Below are 22,328 nucleotides of genomic sequence, written 5' to 3'. Positions count from 1 at the left end.
TTACCCTCCGCCTGCGGGGAGGGCGGGGAAGGCGGGAGGCGCGCGCTCGCGTGCTGCGTGCTCGCGTACGTCGCTAGGGTTCGGCTGCGTCCGTCCCGCCGCTCGCCCGTTGCCGCCGCCGCCGCCGTCGCCGTCGCCGCGCTCTCGCTTCGCCGGCCGCCGCCTAAGGGGGGCTGGGGCCGGGCCAAGCTGCCGCCACTGTTGCCGGAATGCCGCGGGTGTACATCGGCCGCCTGAGCTACCAGGCCCGGGAGCGCGATGTGGAGCGCTTCTTTAAGGGCTACGGGAAGATTCTGGAGGTGGATCTGAAGAACGGGTGAGGAGGGCAGAAGAGGGATCGGCCGGGTGGGCACAGGGCCCCGGCGGTGGCGGGGAGGCGGCGGGGACGGGAGAGCGACGCCTGCCCGGCGCGGAGCTACTACCGGCCTGCTCCGGCTCCGCCATAGTCGCGGCGCCTCGGGGGCGCGGGTAGGCCCTGGTTCCCACTGCGCCTGCGCGGGTGGGGGTGGTGGAGGGATAATGGGAATGATGGTGAGGATCTGAGTGGGACGGGGAGAAGGAAAACCCGAGTGGGACTGGGACTCCAGGAGGGAGGGTACGGCTCCAAGGCCCTGAGGAAGCCTGGGTTTTTCCTTCCCGGGCCCCGCCAGCGGGGCCTGGTTCGTCTCCGTTTAGAGACCGACCTTTCCCGCTCTCAGAGCTGCTGGAAATAAACAAACAGGATTTCCTGCTCCCTTTTCACCTCTTGCCCAGTGTAGTGGATCAGACGGTCACCACGCGTCTTTCCCGGGGACAGGAGCTCTGGAGGGAGGCCCCTTTTTTGACTTGCATGTGTCACACTTTTTTGGGCGGGAGACTCGGGTTTGAGTGAGTAGTCTAGTGACAGTTTCGAAAGTATCGTCTTGCCTTACTGAAAGCCTTGGCGATCTCTCTACAAGAGTAAATTAAAGTCGTAATTCGTTATCTTTAAAACTCCTTACAGAGTTTCCATGGTGTGGTTTCCGTTCCACAACTTGCCAAAAAAAAAAAAAAAATACTTTGTCGTTGTAGAATTTGATAGAGAATCGTGGCCACCCTGGCTAGTATCTGCGTCAACTAGTTAATGAGACAGATTCACAGCTCGAAATTGCTAACTGACTGCCTCCCCGGGTATGGTCTGTTCTTTTCCCGTTCTACTTCTGCAAAGCAGGGCCAGCAGGGGCTACACGTTTCAGGGAAAACAGATGAGTCCTGCTTGGAGAAGATGTTGAAAGAGGAAAACTATGAGGATCAGGGAACGTTAGGTAGGACTTGAAAGCCTTGGATATAAAAATTAAAAGGAGTAGGGGAGCATTTTAGGGCTAAACCTTGAGTTTTGAAGGAACTTTTGGCTTGTTAAAAAATAAAAGACCTTTGCAACAGGTCTGGTATGGCTACAGGTTACTCCCCATTGTAATACGAGCAGCTCACACTTAAGTTATGAAAAATACCTAAGTATGAGTTGCACATTTGAGACAAATTGGTAGCTTCCATATACTCATATTGTTGATTAGGTTTTAAAAGTAATTTCAGAATGATGCTTTGGAAGAATCATCATCTTACTAAAGACAATGTCCTGGCCTGGCTGGCTCAGCCCCTGGAGTATACGACTGTAAATAAAAGGCTTAGGAAATTACTCATTCGGGACCTAGAGAAATTTGTTTCTTAAGAAATTTACTAAGTAAAGTGAGTTTTTGTTGTTACTATGATACATATATGAAAGATCAAGTTAAAATGCCCAGTTTTCTTCAGAGACCAACTAAGTTGACAGAGGAACCAAATTTTGTGGGGAAAGCATGGTTTTTGAAGCCAGACAGACTTGGGTCAAATCCTAGCTTCACCACTTAACTATCTGTGGGCAGGTTACTTCCATGACTCTAAATTTTCCCATCCACACAGAAAAGGAACATTAGAGATAATTGTAATGCGTTTGGCTTGTAGCTGTAAACGGTAACTGTAATCAAATGAATTTGACTGTGAGCATTTGGAGACAGGTTAAGTGTTTGATAATATGAAGCGCATTTGGTGAGATCTGTTTTCTAAAGGCACTCAAGTGATAGCAGGAAATTATGTTGATGTTAATGGTAAAGTGGTTAATGGAACAAATCCGTTGATAACCCACCAACAAGATACCTGCTGCTGTGCTAAATGGATTGGAGAGAAAGCAGAAATTGCTTTCTCCCGAAATTTACTGCTCCCGAGTAAATTGTTGATGGTTATGGCGTGTACACTTTGAGTTAAGAAATGCTTGCTCTCACTTTAAACTCAAGTAAAACTTGCGATGGTGTGCTTGAAGAGATTTGTTTGAAATAGTCTTTGAAGAATGGATTGAGTGGGGCTTCAAATAAAGTGGGGAATAATGTATGTCATAACCAGTGATGAGGAGGTTGTCCTATTAGGAACACTTGAGAAATAATGAGTAACCAAGCTTGGATTGAGTCTCATGAAGGATCTAGAAATTTAACGACATAAACCAGAAACATCAACCACAAAATTTTACACTGAGCATCCAAAATCCTGGATAGGAATTGAACAGCTCTGGAGGGAGTAATTGAGCAATCTGTGAAATGGTAAGATACAAGAAAGGACAGATCCTTGCAGAACTCTACCTGGATTTCTTTTGGGGAACTGTTCCCTTTTTACGGTTCTGCTAAACCATGATCTGTGTGAAACCTGTGATGGAAAGTGAAGGTTGAGGAATGGGAAATCATTTCAGGGATTCAAAGGCAGGTATGACAAACGGGCTCACCCGGGAGCATTCGGGGACTCCCTTCAGAGGAAAGCGACTGCTGAGCAAAGGACCAATGGTGTGGATGTATTTCAAGCAAGAACTGACTGGACTAGATTGCAAAAGCACACGGGAGTCTAGAAGGAACAAAAAGAAAGATGGCATAATTTAGCAACGTGCGTAAGTCTATGGTTCTGGACGCTAAGGTAGCAGGTCTCCCTGAGTAGCAGTTGTTAACATACATGGATTGTAATTATTAGTAATTGAAATGCTAAAGCAGATTTTGGCAGGATAGGATTTTGATAAATTGCTGAGGAGTTCAAATTTGTAGAAGTGAGATATATCAATAGACAGATAAGTTCAGAATTAAACAGGCATAAAGTACTGGTATATGAGGAACCACATGAGCTCTCCAAAGGAAACTCAGTGACCAGGAGAGGATTTTATGGATCCTCATGGAATTTTAAGAAGTATGTATGCAAGGGGGGCCTGGGTGGTTCAGTCGGTTGAGCGTCTGACTTCAGCTCAGGTCATGATCTCACCATTAGTGAGTTTGAGCCCCGAGTTGGGCTCTGTGCTGACAGCTCAGAGCCCGGAGCCTGTTTCCGATTCCGTGTCTCCCTCTTTCTCTGCCCCTCCCCTGCTCATGCTCTTGCTCTCGCGCTTGTTCGTTCTCTCTCTCTCTCTCTCTCTCTCTCTCTCTCTCTCTCTTTCTCTCTCTCAAAAATTTAAAAAAACATTTTTAAAAAAGGTATATATACAATAGTTCATGGCCCACCTTTTTATTATTCCAGGCAACTGTAATCTAGATTGCCTTTATTTTAGAGAACTCCTAGAAAAGTGGTTCAGTTTGCCAACCACAAACGTGATGTAGATCTCCAGGACCATATAGACCACTCCAGATCCCCTAGGGGTCTCCTACGTTCGTACCTGCCACACCAACTCCAGCAAGAGCCACTGTGGGACCAAGGGTCAAGAAAGCAACAATGTTAGCACTACCTGTCTATAGCCTTCCACCTCTGGTAACTTTTGCTGCCTCTGATTATTTGTGAATTCTGTGGGCTTTCTTTTTTATTAATCGCTTCATGTAAAGTGTAGAAGATTTTTTAATACAGTCGTTTCTCTTGCTACAAAATCTTGTGGTTTCAGTCATAGATTTTTAGATCTTAATTTTTCCATATCTTAGTTAATAAATTTAACTTGTCACACCCTAAGATTATTTTACTTGCCTAATAACTGGACAGGTAAACCTCCAAATCATTGAGGGTTTTCATTTTGTTTGTTTTATTTTTAGGTGGCTAAAGGAATGAATTAAAACCCTCCAGAAAAACTTGGCTATAATAAATTTCACACCTATGCTTCATATTACGGTGAAATTGTGAATAGCTGGAATTTTTAGGGGGTGTCTTGGTCCGTTTAATAGAAATTTCACAGTATATTAAATATTACCAGGAAGTTTTTCTTTTCTTCCTCCTTGAAAATTCCTTTAAGTAGAAGGTACCTTGCTTAATTTTTGTAATATGTTAAGACTCTTTCAGTGAGTCAAATCCTTGTGTTTGTCCCTGATCACTGTAGAGCATTGTTAGATTTTAGATATGGAAATGAATCCCTGCCAACCCCAGAATGTACACAGGGATTTTCTCCCAGCCCTTGATGGGAGCTCGTTTTGTTTGGTTTCTTGTCTTTTCTTTTAAAAGGGCAATAGCAGAAATATATTAGGTTAATGTTCCAGGTATGGTTTCTGGTTAATTGAACTGTGGGAGATTATCTTCACCTGTCATCAAATAGCAGATAAATGCTTTATCATTTTTGTGATAACAGTACAACTTGTAGGTGCCGGGAGTGACAAAGAAAAAGCAGGCACTCTCCCTTTAAGGACCCACCACCTTTTTGTCCTCAGGCAGTTCTGCCCTCAAAAATGATGGCACATTTGAGGGGCACCTGGGTGGCGCAGTCGGTTAAGTGGCTGACTCTTGATTTCCACTCAGGTCACGATCTCATGGTTCACGGATCTGACAGTGTGGAGCCTGCTTGGGATTCTCTCTCTCCCTCTCTTTCTGACCTTCCCCCGCTTGTTCTCTCTCTCTCTCAAAATAAATAACATTAAAAAAAATTTTTAATAAATAATGGCACATTTGAGACAACCTCTATCAGGTTAAGATCATTATCTTGTTTCAGTTGTACCAGAAGTTTCTTATTACTTATAAATGAGTGTTGGATTTTGTCAGATTCTGCATCTAAGATAATTGTTTTATGTTTTCCTTTTAACCTGTTAATAATGGTATATTACATTTCCAGAATTTTTTGATGCTGAACCATCCTGGAATTCTTGAGATAAACCCAACTGATTATGATCTATAATTTTTTTATGATAGTAATTTAATCAATTAATCTTTTATTCAGGATTTTTGCATCCATTTTAAATAATTCTATGGGTGACATACCCTAAAAGCACATGGTTAAAGTGTAAATAATAATAATAATAATGGCACATTTGAACTCTTATGGTCCAAGGCTTTGAACCTTTCTGTTAAGAAAAATAAGGCATTTGGGACGCCTGGGTGGCTCAGTTGGTTAAGTGTCTGGCTCTTGATTCCAGTTCGGGTCATGCATGATTTCAGGGTTCGTGGGATCAAGCCCTGCATTGGGTCCTGTGCTGACATCACAGAGCCTGCTTCGGATTCTCTCTCTCTCCCCCCCCTCTCTCCCCCCCCCTCCCCCCCCCCCCCCCCCCCCCCTCTCCCCCCCCCTCTTCCCCCCTCTCTCCCCCTCTCTCTCTCCCCCCCTCTCTCTCTCCCCCCTCTCTCTCCCCCCTCTCTCCCCCCCTCTCTCTCCCCCCTCTCTCTCCCCCCCCTCTCTCTCCCCCCCTCTCTCTCCCCCCCTCTCTCTCCCCCCCTCTCTCTCTCCCCCCCCTCTCTCTCCCCCCCTCTCTCCCCCCCTCTCTCTCTCCCCCTCTCTCCCCCCCCCTCTCTCCCCCTCCCCCCCTCTCTCCCCCCTCCCCCCCTCCCCCCCTCTCTCTCCCCCCTCTCCCCCCCTCTCTCCCCCCCTCTCTCCCCCCCTCTCTTTCCCCCCCCTCTCTCTCCCCCCCTCCCCCCCTCCCCCTCTCTCTCTCTCCCCCCTCTCTCTCTCCCCCTCTCCCCCTCTCCCTCTCTCCCCCTCTCCCTCTCTCCCCCTCTCCCCCTCTCCCCCTCTCCCCCTGTCCCCCTCTCCCTCCCCTCCCCCCTCCCTCTCCCCCTCCCCCCCCAAGAAAAAAAGAAAGAAAGAAAAGTAAGGCATTTGGTTCTAAATTAATTTTATGACTAAGAAGAGATTAAAACAGTTTTGTTTAAAGGAGTGCTTGAAAACTTTGTTTATACTTAGTTAAAATTAAAGACCCATTCTTAATTCTTAAAACATTTCAAAATAGCATGTATTTATTTCTGATTATAAAATGTTTATGTATTTATTGTAATTTTTTTTAAATACAGAGGACAAAAATAATCATCCAAAGATGACACTGTCTCCATTTTGAGACTTTGCCTTTTCTGACCCACACATGCATTTCTTTTGCTTCCCCATCTTTGTTACAAAGTCGGGGTCATACTATATATCCTATTTTATAACTTTTCTGTTTCTACTTAATAGCCTGATCCTTTGGGGCGCCTGGGTGGCTCGGTCAGTTGAGTGTCCGACTTCAGCTCAGGTCACGATCTCGCGGTCCATGAGTTCGAGCCCCGCGTCAGGCTCTGGGCTGATGGCTCAGAGCCTGGAGCCTGCTTCCGATTCTGTGTCTCCCTCTCTCTCTGCCCCTCCCCCGTTCATGCTCTCTCTCTGTCTCAAAAATAAATAAATGTTTAAAAAAAAAATTAAAAAAAAAAATAGCCTGATCCTTTACCTTTGTCATTAAGTGTTCTCCTACAGCTGCATTATTAAGGGGTTCATAGTGTTCCCACATGTTATTTAATGTACATAATTAAAACCATGTTGCAAGACATTTAGGTTGTCTTCAGTTTTTTGCTAATTTTTTGCGTTATAGCACTGTGCTGAATATCCTTTATATAAATTTTGGGGTAGATTCCTGAGTGGACTTTGGGAGTCTGAGTGTTTACACATCTTTAAGATTTTTGCTACCTATTGGGTTCTATTACTCTAGACAAAGAGTGTTTGTATTTTCACCTGCTGTGTTTAGGAGTTCCTGTTTTTCTGATTTCTCAGCTACCCTTCATTATAAACTTTTTAGTATTATGATTTTTTAATTAGAATGTTTAAAATTGTATATGAGGAAGTTATCTTGCAGCCTTTAAGCCTCATCCATTTAGCCTACCAAGCATAACAGATTCAAGAACTTTTTTAAAAAATTTTTTTGACTGGTTAGAAATTAAATACAAAATCCTTTTAACATAAGGTCATATGTGCACTTTTATGTTCCACTTTTTCTGCCTAATTTATCTCATGTATTTTTTCTGTTACATAAAAATCTTACATCATTTTAATGGCTGCAGAAAATTCATTGTATGGCTGAATCATGATTTACCCAACCATTCATCTTAGGTCATCTCTAAATTCTGGTTGTTAAAAATAACGCTGTGATGGGTATCATGTGCATAAAACCTTGTATTTTTATCGTTCCTTGGGACAGATTCTATGAGATAAAATTCACAACAGGAAAGAATGTTTTCAGGGCTGTCAATGCTTATGATGCCAAATAACTTTCAGAAGAGCTGTGTACCAGTTACCCTAGAACCAGCAGTGTATGGCGCCTGTCACGGCAGCCTCACCAGCATTGGGCACACGTGTTGTGTAAAATCCTTGCGAATTTAACAGGTACGAGTGGTCTCGTGTCTTAACCGAGAACTTTTTTCCTTAAGCCAGAAATCATGAGAAATGGGACTATGGATTAAGCAGCGTTCTTTATTAGTAGTTATAACCATTGCAAATGTGACCACGTTGTTTTTATACTGAGGTCTCTTGGGGAAGTCTGCCTACATCCAGAACTTAAGTATGCTGTCTTTTATTTCTCCTAAGGCTTGGGTAATTTTTTAAGTTCTGTCATTTTGAAAAATCAGTGCCAAAGGATAATACCATACTGCAATATTGACCAAATGCTGCTGGCCTCATTTCTCTGGCTTGAGACTTCCACTCTATGGTCCTGGTTTCCCAGTTTGTGATAAGAATAAACATTACTTTTATTATTTGGTCAAGTCATTTTAAGCCCCTGTTCCTCACTTTAATGTCTTGGTCCTCCCTTCCTCATTGAGGTATCATAGGAATAAAAGGGCCATGTGAAGTATTTGTCCCTTTTTTAAAAATAAGCATAGGAGGGACGTCTGGGTGGCTCAGTCAGTTAAGCGTCCGACTTTGGCTCAGGTCATGATCTCACAGTTCACGTGAGTTCAAGCCCCGCGACGGGCTTTGTGCCGACAGCTCAGAGCCTGGAGCCTGTTTCAGATTCTGTGTCTCCCTCTCTCTCTGCCCTTCCCCCCACTCGCGCTTTGTCTCCGTCTCTCTCTCAAAAATAAATAAACGTTTGGGGCGCCTGTGTGGCTCAGTCGATTGAGCGTCTGGCTTTGGCTCAGGTCATGATCTCGCAGTTTGTAGGTTCGAGCCCTGCATCAGTCTCTGTGCTGACAGCTCAGAGCCTGGAGCCTGCTTGGGATTCTTTGTCTCCCTCTCTCTCTTCCCCTCCCCTGTTCGCTCTCTGTCTCTCAAAAATAAATGTTAAAAATGTTTTTTAATAAAAAATAAATGTTTAAAAATAATAATAAAATTTAAAATAAGCATAGGATGTAGACTAGATAAAATGTGTTTTGGGTTCCCAATATTTCTAGATGTTTCCAAGTAACTTAAACAAAATTGTACTTTGAGCTTCTCTAAGAAACGTCCTCCTAGTATCTGAGAGGAGACTATTGGAGGTGGTATTTATAAATTTGTAAGCTAACAGTAAAATTTCAAAACTTTAAAAAACAGCAGCAGCATGCGCTTGTGTGATTTATTTTTCAACTGCATGTATCAAAGCACCTTACAAACAAGTGTTGTCTCTAGTTTGTATTGATGGGGAAATGGAGGCATGGGGCAACTAAGTGACTGGCTCAAGGTTACAGAATGAGTTATTGACAACTGTGGAAACTGAAGCTCTTTCTTATTCCCATGCCAGATACAGCATGAGCAGTGTCAGCCAAAGCTTCTTGTGCTGTTTCCTTCCAGATGGTTCAATCCTATTGTTCTGGCACTTGCTTGCGTTCAAGGTTGAGAAGGTAGTTTAGGTTCCACAGCCTGTTCAGTCTTTAGTCTTTCATCAGAGTCTTCAACAAGCTAAAAAGTTACTGCCAAAAATGAGACAGATAGTACTGTTTTTTGACATTGGCCCTGGACAGAAACTGCTAGTGATAGGCTGCTCTTTGAAGAGCTGTAAGGTGATGTCAGCTCTGTCATGGCTGACCGGGGTAGGATTTGTGCAAGGAGACGCAGTTAAATGATCTCTGTCACAGTATCATTAGGGCTGTCTGATCTTGGAGGCACCTGAAGGCGAAGGATCGGGCTGTGCTCTGGATTTGTATGCCCATATTTTGAGAAATGCCCTACGTGACCCTTCCTGCGTGTTGAGATCAAAGTTTGGAGGTCTCGGGAACCACAAATGATACCTGAAGAAGCACCCAAACGACACTTGTTATCCCTCCATCAAGTCCCCCAGCCACGTCTGTAGGCCTGGATGCCAGAATGGGGGGGCATTCGTAAACAGACCTCACAAACCCAGACGAAGCCGGGAGACCAAAGGAGGGAGGTGTGAATCCGGCCTTCAGGAATGGGAGAGGTGACCAGGAAGCTCGGGCACAAGAGTCAGGTACCACAGAGCAGAAGCACTGACTTTGAGAAAAGTTATTTCATGTGGATGAAAAGAAGTTGTTGATCCATTAATGTTAAAAGAACTTGAGAATTTTGTTAAAATACTAAATGAATTAAATGCCTGGTTTCAAGGAAAGGGCATCCCTGAAAAATAGCATAGGAAGTGGCATCTTTAACCAAAAAGGAAAAGAAACTGGCAGCAACCCAGGGACTGTGGAGTGGTTATGAGGGATATGGGGACAGCCAAGATGGCCCCAGAGGTATAACCTCTAAGAGGCTTTAACACCTGTTACCCACTCATAGTGCCATTTAGAGGTAAGTATGAACTGGGTTTTTTTGTAGCTTTTGTGTGGAATCAAGTAGCACTGTCTGCTGGTTGTAAATCTCTGTTTCATTTAGGAATGAGTAACATACAGTAATCTTTTAAGTCCCAACAGTTTTTTTCTAAATTGGTAATACGACGTTCATCTCTTGAAGGTTTTGGGGGGTTTTTTTGTTGGTTTTTTTTTTTTTTTTTTATGTTTTTTTTTAATCTGTGATTGTCTTCATGAACGTCAGTGTGTCATCAGGGAATATTTGACCCCTTTTCTTGTGGGATCTTTTCATTTCATTTACTCTTAGTAGTGAGTGTCAGAAAATTGAAAAGGACACGGGTGTGATTGCCCCATCCCCTTTGAAGAAAGTAGCCATGTTGAGTTAAATACATTTTGTTATGACAAGGGTTATGGTTGTAATAGTTTGACCCACAAACTGTTCACAAGTGTGTTACTTTCTAGGAGTACTCCCGTTTTATAGGGTAGAAATACAGTGGTGGCCTCATAAAAGTGAAATCGCTTAACAACCTTTGATTCATTTTGAAACAGTTTTTGGATAGTTGAAAGGAATTGGCTTTCGAAAGGCCCATAGAGTAGTTACGAAGTAAGACTAAATTTGAACTTGATACAGATTCCTCTCTACCTTCTCTTCTGGAGGAATTTTGTTTTATGCTTGGTATTTAGGATATTGAATGTTCCTATTATATTTTCTTCACCCCAATACATAAATATTTCTTTAGAGATGGCCTGGCCTTAATGATGTTACCTTTCTCTGTTTTCCTAAACTTTGATAGACTATAAAATTTGGTAATTTTGCTAGGTGTTGTTCCACTAGTAACTTAGATTATAAATGTTCACAACTTACTGCTATCAGTACCTATCAGATGCAGAAATGCTATTTCTTACCGTTTAATATTTGTCATAAGATGCTGATATTCATGTGGGCATTTGTCAAACTGTGTCTGCTCTTTGGACCGCATCTTTCCGTTGGTGTATGGGAGGCAGTAACACATGTTATGAATGTTGACTTTAGGGTAGGAAAGACTCCAGGTGTTGGGTAGCCTCGGCAGGGTACTTACCTGCGTGGAGTCTTAGTGTCCTCTGTGAGCGGACAGTAAACCTTAGAGTTGTAAAAATTATTACAAAGGAATTTGAAGAAGGAAGATTCTGGTGGGCTGGAGTAGTCCTGTTAATGGTAGTTTGGAGTTAAACAAAAGTAAATCCAATCTTAGCTGCCTGTCATCTGCAAAGTACTTTCCTGGTTGCTGCTATAATCCTGATGTAGTTGGAAGTCTGTAAACCATACAGTATTCTTTGATTTCTGGTCCATTTTTTTCCATACCATTCATGCTTATATTTATATTTTTTGGTCCCAGTCACCATTTCTTACAAAACTAATTAAATGCATCCTTCTTAAATACATAATCTTGTCAGTATCCATTCACATCTACCACCTCTGGGCCTGACCCTCTGTCATCTCTATGCTGGTCTAATTTTTGCCGAGCCTTAAAACCAAAGACAGATTCCGGGGGTTGTTGTGGGACCTCCAGAATGGGGATTGCACAGAATAATCTTATTTTTCCTCTATTCTTCTAGTCTGTTATGTTCTGAACCCACACATGTTTTCCGAAGGACCAGATGGCTGACACTGGCTAATGGGAACCAAAAGACAAGAGTGAAAGTAACCCGGTTGTCACATACCCCAAGTTTAGAGGTGCCTCACCCTGCCCCAAGATCAATTTCTCTTTTCTCTGGAGATTTTACCCCACTTATCAAAAAACTTGAATACAGCCTGGCTTATCTGAGGTTAGATTATCAGGTCAAGCAGCAGCATTTATTAAATGAAAAGGGTTGTACTCAGGACTGGGGGAGAGAAGAAGCATTTGCTTTTACAAAGGCAGGGTAACCTTGTAGTTAAGAGCTTGAGTCTGGAGTCGGATGGATCTGGGTTCTGATCCAGCCACACCGTTGATGAGCTCCTTGACAATGAACAGTAGCTTAGCCTCTCCAAGCCTCAGTCTTCTCAGGTGTAAAGTGGGAATAATTATAATGATCATAGTACATTCTTCACAGATGAAGAATGAATAGAATATAAGAGATGAATTATTTACCCTGTGCCAGGTACTACACTAAATATTAGTCTTTGTCATTAAAGAGCACGGAATCAAATGAGAGGATCAGCACGAAGAAAAAAGAACAAGTCCTTGAAAGGCCACAGAAACAGCATGTAAAACATAAAATAGAATAGAGCCAAAGAAGGTGCTCAGATGATTAGTCAGGCAAGGGTGTGAGACCCGAGTCTGTGGAAGAAGATCGGTTTGCTTCCCCCTGTGTAATCGAGGCATTCAGGTTTGGAGACCTGTCTAAACAAAGATATTTAGGAGTCATGGTAGGCCTCTGAGCAAAGGGATGCTGTAGGAGCTGGCTTTCCCTGCTACACCAAGAGACAGGTTGGCTAAGAATAGCCACATCCATGTGGAATTAAGTAAGCTGATGAGACATGAAGAAGATGCCCTCAGGGGCCCAGCAGATGAGAAACCTGTAGAATTAGGCAGCAGACTGAATGGGCAACCGGAGAGGAATGGTTAGAGGTGATTATGAGTCCCGGGAGTGAATTAGATGGTCAGGGGCTCCAGCAGAGAGAAGTCATGAGGTAGGTTTTCTTCTTTGAAGGTGGGGAAAGACCAAGTGCAGACTGAGCTGTGGCCAGCGTTTGCAGACCAGGAATCCACACTAGCTCTAATCAGAGAGCTCTTGGTGTGCGGGAACTGCCAGTTTGCCGACGTGAAAAGAGCCCCAGACTGGGTACTGGTGAGCCCTGAAGTCGCACCCCAGCTCTGCCACTCAGTGAGCACGGGTAAGTCATCCACCTTCTCCGGGCGGCCTCGATGGCCCTCCCTCCTCTGAGGCTAAAGAAAGGGGAGGCCAGAATGCCCAGAGCAGCCTCCTTCCCGTCTCAGGATAGGAAAGGATCTCAGGAACCTACTTGATGTGGTAGGAGCTCCTGGTTGGTGGGTCATAAACAACCCACCGTTACCAGGAAAGTCAGATTGCAACCATAATCAGTGACCCAGAGCAGTGAAGGTGACACTGGTTAGCTCTACTCTGAGGGCCTGACCACTGCTTCCCTGGAATGTTGCAGACCTTTGGAGTGGGGGCAGTTACGGTTCTCACGCACAAACTTCTCTCTGAGTTGGCCTCAGCTGAGCGCTAGAGAAGGGCCGCAGAAGAGTCTGTCTGCCATTTCCCGAGCGCTTAACGCAGGCAGCAAGGATTACTGTTTTAATTACTGTCCTGTCAGTGTGTCCTGACTTTTTTCACCTCGTAAGCACCAAGTTGACTGAAGCGTAGGACCAACACTGAGTACTTTGAAAGAAAGCTGTTTGATTCCTGTTCACTGAATGCCATTTCTTTCAGGGTAGATTTAAGGGCCTTGCCCTTAAAGAACAGTGCCATTGACCCTAGTTTGAGGGTTCAAGCCACCCCATGGGTTAACTTCAACAGATGAAAATTTTTCCTTGGCTACAGCAACATCCCTAATCCCGACCAGCCATGGAGAGGTTCGGTTCTTACAAGGAAAATGAGTGAATGTGGGAATGGCTCACCACATTGGGAAAACAAAACTCACATCCTGCTGATGGTTGGCTGAGGACTGTCATGTCCACATACAAAGAAAAGCATGTGGCACAGTTGTAGGACAAAGGTGAGCAGAGATCTACTGTGGAAAGGGGCAAATGTTTCTTATAGAGAGAACAACCAAGGCGTGCCCCTCGGTAAGCAGCATTGGTGGGTGATCGCAGGCACACGCATGGAGGCTCGCTTTCCCTCGCTCCTCTCGTCCACTCCCCGCCAGCTGGCCGATAGCGGGCACCCCGTTAGTCACGCCCTGCCCGTTAGCTTGACGGCATGCCTCCAGAGAAGTCCTGCTCCTCGTTTTTCAGACAGGACTCTTCCCCGGCCTCCCTATTCAGTGAAGACGTCTGGAAGACAGAGAGGACCCTACCCGTTCTGAAAGAGGGGGGATAGAAGGGCACATGCTCTCCAGGGGAGCATGCAGACTGGTGTCGGGGGCCGTTGGTGTAGATTGTTAGGACCAGGGGAAGCCTATTTAGCAGTAGCACAGGCTCGCATGATCATTCTCGGGTGGAAAAGTGTGATTAACATTTCTGAAAAGCGAAGTCTTGGAGTGCTTTCGTTTGAAAGCCGTGCGATTCCAGTTCCAGCGTTGCAGAGCTCTGATAGCCTGGGCAGGACACCTGCTGTTGGGGACCAGAGCACTGGCAGTGGTAGAAGCCTGGACTGAAGTGGACAGCAGCCCACATAACTCGGGGTGGCTTTTCTTGTGGCGTCCAGATACCTGTCCATACTGGGTAACAGTCAGGGTCCCCAGTTTTTAGGGAGAAAATGACAGGCACTCCCATCGTTTTTTGTTTGTTTGTTTGTTTGTTTTGGCTAAATTTGTCAGCACAAAACACGACCCAGAGGAAAAGAGGGAAAAGGCAGGAGCAGAGAAATGTTGAAGAAAGGTTTTCTCCTAATTGAAAAATAGTGTGCATTTAATAGGCCATACTTTTTCTTTCATACAGACATGGGGCGGGGTGGGGGGGGGGTGGCGTGCGGTGAGAGACGAGACATCCAGGAGTAAAGCAAGAAGAGGCACATTGGAAGGGCTTTGTTTGTTTTTATTTTTAGCAAGCCCTGCCGTGGAGGGATTTTTAAGTTTGTTCTTAGATTCATTCTCCTGAATTCCTTCATTTTCTTTATTCTCATACTGCATTATTGAAAAATGGTAGGTTTTAACCGAGTAGAAGGGGAAGGGTGTCCACAGCTAGAGAGAAATCTGTCGGTTTTGTCCGTGAGCTTACAGGTCACACCGGAGGTGGTGTGCATCTATACACGCATGCCGATGGCGTACTGTGCATTTACATGCATGTGCGCATTTTGTGTCCCTCCTTATTTTGACAAAAGGGTTCACAAGCAGAGTGCTTTTGGGGAGATCAGTTTCCTGTTATTTGCTACAAAGCACAAAGGGATGTTACCATCAGTTTAGAAAGATCCTCTGATGTCATTGATCGGGGAGAGCTTTATTATCTTGAAGGCACTAAAATTTAGTTCAGAGATATTAAAATCTAAAACTAAAATTGGGACCCACACAAATAGTTTTAAAAGGTACTCTAGATGATAAAAATTAAATTTATCCCTGTCCATCTGCCGCTGTTGTATTCCTCTAATGCTACCATATTGGCTAAAATTATGCCATTATAACATTTACCTCTCACACCTTTGATGTTAGGAGAGGTCTTAGGGAAATGTAGTATAGCTCCCTCGTTTCACAGGTGAACTAAGATCCAGGAGAATAAAATGATTTAGAGCTGGGTGGTAGCAGAACCAAGATTAGAACCCAGGCCAGTTCTTGCCACTCCAGTCTTCCTAGTTAGGAGTTTGCCCTTTGGAGTCCTACCACAGGCTTTGAACGCCAGCTCTGCTGTTTTATTATGCAAGTTCTTCAACACTGTGTGTCTCTGTTTCCTCATCTGTAAAATGGGGATAGTAGTACCTGGCTCTTGGGTACTGTGAATATAAGATAACATTGTCTAGTCTATAGAGATTACTTAATAAATGTTAAGTAACATTTTGTTGTTACTATTTAGTCGTCCTGCCTTATCTGAGGAACCCATTCACTGCATATTGAATGAAACAGTCATTCTTTCAGTAAAGCAGACCTAAATAAACAATAATGTGGTAAAGCAACCACACTGATCTGGTCTTTACTTTGCTCTCAAAACAGGAGTCCTGTCAGGTGTGGCTTGTGATGCAAGAGGATATTTGATTTAATCTTCCAAACCCACCCAGCATGCCCTTGGCCAAGAGCAGTGACAGTCACATGCCCAATATAATCCTTGGACTGGACTTTGACATTTAAAATTTCCCAAATGAGGGTGATCGGCTGGCTCGGGCAGTAGAGTGTGCAACTCTTGATCTCGGGGTCATGAGTTTGAGCCCGTGTCAGGCATAGAGTTTACTAAAAAATAATAATGAAAATTAAGAATTTCCCAAATCAGTTTTGTGGAGTAGTAGCTAAACTTTTTGTGCAAAATAAATTTGATTTCAAGGTAGCTATTTTAAGTGATTTGGATAACCCAGAAATGTGTCTACGAAGTGACCCACTTAAGAAGCAAATATTAAGGAAGGACTGATTTGTAAGGGCTGTTTTCCTCTCATAACACAAATTTGTCCCTCCAACTCAGGGAAGAATTTTATTGGCAAGGTATGCCTTGCTTCAGCCTTGGCTGCAAAGAAAGATTGGCCTGTCTGAGCATTGATTGTTGTTTTTAGATAATTGTGCCTCCGTTTAACAGATTGCCGTTACTTCCCCGTCCAGGTCAGAATGGGTTCTGCATGTCAGCCGTGGGATAGAGTGAGCATTCACAGGATGGCCTTTAAGTCTGGGAGAGTGCATTTCCCCAGAGGTCTGACAGAAGCATCACTTGTTGTTAACAGAAGTTGGGCTTGCTGTTTCAGATGATTGGCAGAGCTTAGGGGCTTGCATATTCTCTGACCCTCGAGTCGCTGTAAATCCTAATTATCTTGAAGAATACTGTTTGGATGTATCTGTGATTTGTTCAGTCTTTGGGAGTTGATGTTGTCCTTCTGACATCACATTAGATGAGTCAGGGTCAGTGAATGGTGCTGAGCCAGCAGGCCACTCCTGGAGGGGCACCGGGGGGCACTTCATCACGCCCGGGGCTGAAGGTTTTCTCGCATCGCTCGTTACTTAGCATCAGGCTCTTGCCCATACGATGCCAAGATCAGTGATGCTGTGGGCAAAATAGACCTATGACCAGTCTTGACGGCTAAATGGAGGAAGGTACTTTTGGGGGCAGGGGAATGTTTTATGATTCATTGAGAAATAAACCTAAGTAGAAAGTCCATTTGATTTTTTAATTTGTTTTTTTGTTTAATTTTTTTGTCCCTAAAAATGACAGTGCAGCTTTCCTATTGTTTCCACTTTTAGGAAGGGAAGAAGCAGCTACAATTATATTATCGATTACAGATTTTCAGTGACTGTAAGGCACTTAACGTAGTTAAGTCAGTGATTGAGAGAGGCTTTGCTTTTGTCAAATAATGACCTTGTGTAGAATGACTCTCAACTAAGCTGCACGGCAGTTCCAGCCTTGCAGAAGCATAAAACCATGTTTTAGATTTCACAGCCCATAAACTGAGTCAGGTGGCTTCTGAATTGTGTTAGTGCGAAACATTTCCAAAACATTTCCCATTGAACAACTGGATGTGTCTGTGACTTGAAGTTTGAATGCCACTCATAGACATTTCAGCATAAAGAACCCACCAAAGTTGTCAGCTGTATGTTGTCACCTTGGGAGACTCTTGTTTGAAAGGAACTTCTCTCACTTCACTTAGCATGTTGCTGAGTACAGCATTACATGCTAAGGAAACTGGAATAATTTTGGTCAGGCTGGATGAACTTGTGGCAAGCCTTGTAACCTGTTCTTTGTTCCAGTGTGTTTAGACACAGCAGAACACTAGTCAGTGTTTGCCTGCGGACACAGCTTTGTTAAAGGCATTGCTTGTAACTTTCCTTGGTGACTAAGTATAATCATTAACATGGTTTTGGTTTTTAAATATAGGTAGTGGTCACAAAGCTAGACTTCACAGCCGTGGTGTTAGACCACACTGAAAGTGTACTGATAATGTAGTTTATAGGGTGTTTGTTTAACCTTACTTAGAAATATGTGACACATTTGCTGTTGAGTATTGTAAGTTGTGTTCTTGACCAGGCGTTAGTAGGATTCAGGGGGGGAGGGTGTCTTCTTCGGGAAATGTGTTAAACTACCAAACCTCTTTGTCGGAACATTCCTAGCAGTACTATGTAAAGAAGTTTGTAGTCATACATAGATTTTAGAGAATTCCAGCCTACCTAAAACCTCATGGAAATGAATTTGCAAATCATGAGGAAGTGAGTGGATTTTCACTGATAATTTCTGGAACAAGTTAATTCACTTGTGACTCATTTGTTTAGGTAGAAGAACAGGAACTTGAAAACTTTTTTCTTTCACTGAGATTTGAGGTGCTGTGGATTGTTTACTCGGAACCTTATTCCAAGCACGACCTGACGGCTAGGGCACAGCGCCTGCACGCGGGTCTAGCTGTTCTCCAAGCTCTCACTTGGGGGCGAAAGCTACCAAAGAGGAGTTTTTATGTGACTTGAAAGAGCCGACACTCAGCGTTGTAGGGTTCCGTATCTTGATACCTGATACCAGGCGTCCCCTGTGGGGGTCTGTGCAGTTGTCACCAGAACTGCTTGGGGAACGAAAGAAGTGGTGTCTGTGTGTTTTAGCCCGCCTCCTACTAGAAAGACAGGAGTCTACCTTGAGCAGCCTCCCCATCCTCTGGCGGGGCCTGTTGGCACAAAGCAAAGCGGTTTCAGCCGCAGGGAACAGAAAGCCGATCCTTAGTTTGCAGAACCCACCTAACCTTTGCTAAGCATGACCCTCGTTGCTTTCTCTTTAACGGTAGCGAAGCTGGGCGTCAGAGCGGTGCCAACCGGGACTTCGTTTGCTCTCTTCTAGATATGGGTTTGTGGAGTTTGATGATCTGCGTGATGCAGATGATGCTGTTTATGAACTAAACGGCAAAGACCTTTGTGGTGAGCGAGTAATTGTTGAGCATGCCCGCGGCCCACGTCGAGACGGCAGTTACGGTTCTGGACGCAGTAAGCATTTAAAAGGGCATTTGTATCGATGACATACATGCCTTTGTTGTTCAATGTGAATTTTTTAAAGTAATTGATTAATTAATGTTACACTGAAATGTATTGATATTTAAGCCATTTGTTTTATAAATTATGTATCTTTTTAAATGTAAAATTGCAAATAAACATCTTTGATACTGTTTAATTTTAATTTAATTAATGACATAAAGTTCTTGTTTTAATACTTTTTAAAATATGTTTAATGATGTGTGTTTGTGTTGTTGTTTTTTTTCTCTGTAATGCAATTGTTTAACATAGATTTAACAAAGACCTCAATGTTTTAATTAAAAGAATCCTTTGAGGCTAAGATGACTGCCTGTTCCATTTGCTGACCTTGGGTTACCTTTCCATGCGTGGCTCTTTGAACCATTGTGGCCCTTGGCTGACCAAAACAGGAAGCCATGTGACGACCGCAACCTTTCCCCATTAGACCTGGGTGGTGAGGATCCCAAGGGTTAGACACAGATGAGATTAAACTGAAATAGGTGCCTGAAAATCTTTTTTTCGTATAAAATATTCACAAAAACTTTAATCACTGTGAGTAACACCAGTAACTGATTTAGTAATTTGGTTACTTATTTCTAAATTGTTAAATTGTTAATAGTTTTAATTTATGCATGTTAATTTTAAATATAATATTAATGAATATATATACTTACCACTTTGTAAATTAAATTAAATTTCATGTTTAGTTGATTGCTTTTTTAAAAAAAATCTAGTTTAGAATTAAGGGGTGGGGATAGAACTAAAATATATGTGCTGTGTTGTGGGGTGGGGGTAAATGGTACACTTCAGGGGAATATGTGCTGGGTCACTTTTTCCTTTTCCTCCACTGAAGTCATGTTATCTATTTGAACCTTCCAAAGGTGGATATGGTTACAGAAGAAGTGGCCGAGATAAGTACGGCCCTCCTACCCGCACAGAGTACAGACTTATCGTGGAGAATTTGTCAAGTCGGTGCAGCTGGCAAGACCTAAAGGTTTGGGCCTCATTAACCTTCTGGGATAAGGCTGGGCGGAGTTGTGGTTGGGAAAGAGGTGTTTGTATGCAGGCCTAGGCAAACAGAATGTAACGGGATTACATGTTTGAAAGTTTTCCCGGAGCATTTGGGAATTCTTGAAAGGGTCCCAGGCACCTGGCCGGCTCAGTCGGTGGAGCCGCACGACTCTTGATCTCGGGGTTCTAGGTTCAGGCCCCATGTTGGGTACAGAGATTGCTTATTAAAAATAAAATCTTCTAAAAACGTAAAAATAAAAATATTTTTTACAAGTTCTGTAGTAGTACAAAAGACATCAGAATCTCACTACTGTATGTTAGGGGACCATGGCTGTAAAGACAACCTGTGTTGGAGATTGTTGTCCACTGTACAGAGCTTGTTGTAGACCGACGCCGTTGTAGTTCCTCAGCAGAAGAAAAAGTCGCAAGCGTTTCCTGTAACATTAGCTGCGATCATGCAGCTTTGTGTCAGCTTCCAGTGTAGCTCTTCATTGGTGAGAACGACTGTCAAATTTTGTGTTCTCTCCTAAGTGTTTTTAATTTTTCATGGAATATTCGTCCTGAAAGAGTCTTAAAGATTAAGGTCCAGTGCTGTGTTGATCCAGCATACTGATCCCAGCTTGTTTTTTGAGAACAGTGCTTTTAAGCTCAATAGGGAAGAAATTAGTATCTTAACCTGGATAGTTTTAGAAGGACAGACGTGAAAGATACTCATTCACACTTCTGTCTCTTGCTTCTCACTTTTAGTCCCATCATTAAACAAGTCCTGTCTAGTGAAATCAGTGAGTATATTTAGGGTCAGCAAAATGTAGTTAGGAATCTTACATTCACAGTTTTAGCTCATCAGAGCAATTAAAAAAATTTTTTTGACTTTATTTTTTGAGAGAGATTGAGAGAATCCCAAGCAGGCTGCACACTGTCAGCACAGAACCTGATGTGGGGCTCGAACTCAGCGGACCGTGAGACCGTGACCTGAGCTGAAACTAACTGAGCCACCCAGGTGCCCCTCATCAAAGCAGTTTTATATCCTCCCCCCACCCCTCTTTTTTTAATTTGTTCCCAACAGTCTTTAGATAAGAAAGGATGAGATCCAGAAAAGGTTAATTCACACATTTGGTCTTAGCAGAAGAGCCTGGACCAGTACCTGAGCCGGTGTTTCTTCTAGTGCATGGTGCTGGTTGTGGACGAGGCCCTCACTGAGTGTCTCCCAGCAGGACTGTGCTCACAGGAGGAGCACCCCCCAGTGTTCTGAGAGTGAAGGTTGAGTGTTTGGGTAGAAACCGGAAAGGCTTTCAGACTTTTGGTTAAGATGGAGCCTAGCCAGTGTCTTCAGTTGATTTTATACGGAGAGCACTGGAGCAGACTTCCTTGTAAGTCAAAGCAGACTGAAGAACAGGGTTCTGGAGCCCACCTGTCTGGGGTGCATCCCAGCTCTGCCGCTTGTCCGTTATTTTAGTTCAGCAAGTTACTTTCCTCTTGTGCCTCATGGTTTTCAACTATAAAAATGAGATTAATACTCATTTTTAACTCGAAAGTTATTGTGAGAATTGAATGCCACTCAGCATAAAAAGTCCAAGAATAGTTCCTGGCGCAGTAAGTGCTAGCAGTTAATCAAGAAAATGCAAAAATAAATTGAAGGGCTGTTGTCTCTTAAATGTGTAAGTTCATAACACCCTGTGGTGACGGTGTTGAGATGAAATTCCTCTAGTAGTCTACCTCCAGGGACCTGGAGATGTGGTAGTTTCACCCATCGGTTGGGGCAGGTAGTGTTAATTCGGGTTCTCAAGTCTGGCTGCTTGTGTTCAGGCCTCAGCTCATTCACTTACTGCCTGAATGATGGCAAACAGTTTACTTAGTCTGTATATTCTTCTACTTCTCTGTTCTGCAAAATGGGGGGAATAATTGTATCTTCTTCATGTGGTTATAGTTAGGGCTTTAGTTAAATCATCCCTGTCCATACAATAGACGTTTAACAGTTAGCTGTTATTATTAGTAATCTGGAAGTATGGCGGTATAAAACAAAAGTAGTTTTTTAAACTACTAGTAAAACGCCCTTTTACTAGAGTTCTCCTAGGTCTTGACCTGTTCAAGACAGTCCCAGCCTTGGTATAACTTAGTAGCGTCCTCACTCAGTCTCAAATGTGTCCAAATTTGGATGATATTATATGGAATCCCTGTTTTCTACCCAGAGCCCCCATTCCTGCAAATAATTCAGTTGAAGAAATTTTCTATAAAGTCATTCCTGGGCTATGAATAATAGCAAGTGATTATATATAACCTAAAGGTCCCAACGATTGGGAAATCCTCAAATAGTAACGAGCCACCCTAGTTATATACATAGGTTAAGACACGTAACTGGTTTATGCAGTGAGCAAAGAAGGTACCTGATGGCATGTGTTCAGTGTTTGTAAAATACAGAGAGGAAAGCAATAACAAAAATAAATTTCTGCGGGATATGTCTGCAGTCCACAAATGTTATGTGTATACTACATGCCAAGAAATAGAGGAAAATTAGCCAAAAATCCTTAAGTGTTAAATTTCTCTAAATCTCCTAGTCTTTTCAAACACTAATCCGATCTCATCTTGTTTATACTTCCCTTTAGTGTTTATCTAGCATGTCGTATTCTCCCACTGGATTAGGTTAAGTCCTCAAAAAGAATGAGGAAAGAGGCTTGTAGTG

General features: G+C 43.3%; 1 protein-coding gene across 1 annotated transcript in view; it reads left to right on the top strand.

The window, feature by feature from the left end:
- The first annotated feature begins 117 nt into the window (after positions 1-117).
- Positions 118-22,328, top strand: part of SRSF4 (serine and arginine rich splicing factor 4) — a 28,614-nt gene continuing 6,403 nt past the window's right edge. The window contains exons 1-3 of the mRNA XM_042996043.1: positions 118-316; positions 18,471-18,613; positions 19,519-19,631. Of these exons, the coding sequence (XP_042851977.1) occupies positions 210-316; positions 18,471-18,613; positions 19,519-19,631 (363 nt within the window). The 5' untranslated portion in view covers positions 118-209. The remainder of the gene's footprint in view (positions 317-18,470; positions 18,614-19,518; positions 19,632-22,328) is intronic.

The sequence above is a fragment of the Panthera tigris genome, chromosome C1 (assembly GCF_018350195.1).
Source record: "Panthera tigris isolate Pti1 chromosome C1, P.tigris_Pti1_mat1.1, whole genome shotgun sequence".
Lineage (NCBI taxonomy): Eukaryota > Metazoa > Chordata > Mammalia > Carnivora > Felidae > Panthera > Panthera tigris.
The sequence above is the reverse complement of the archived record's forward strand: the minus strand, read 5'-3'. Positions and strand labels throughout refer to the sequence as shown.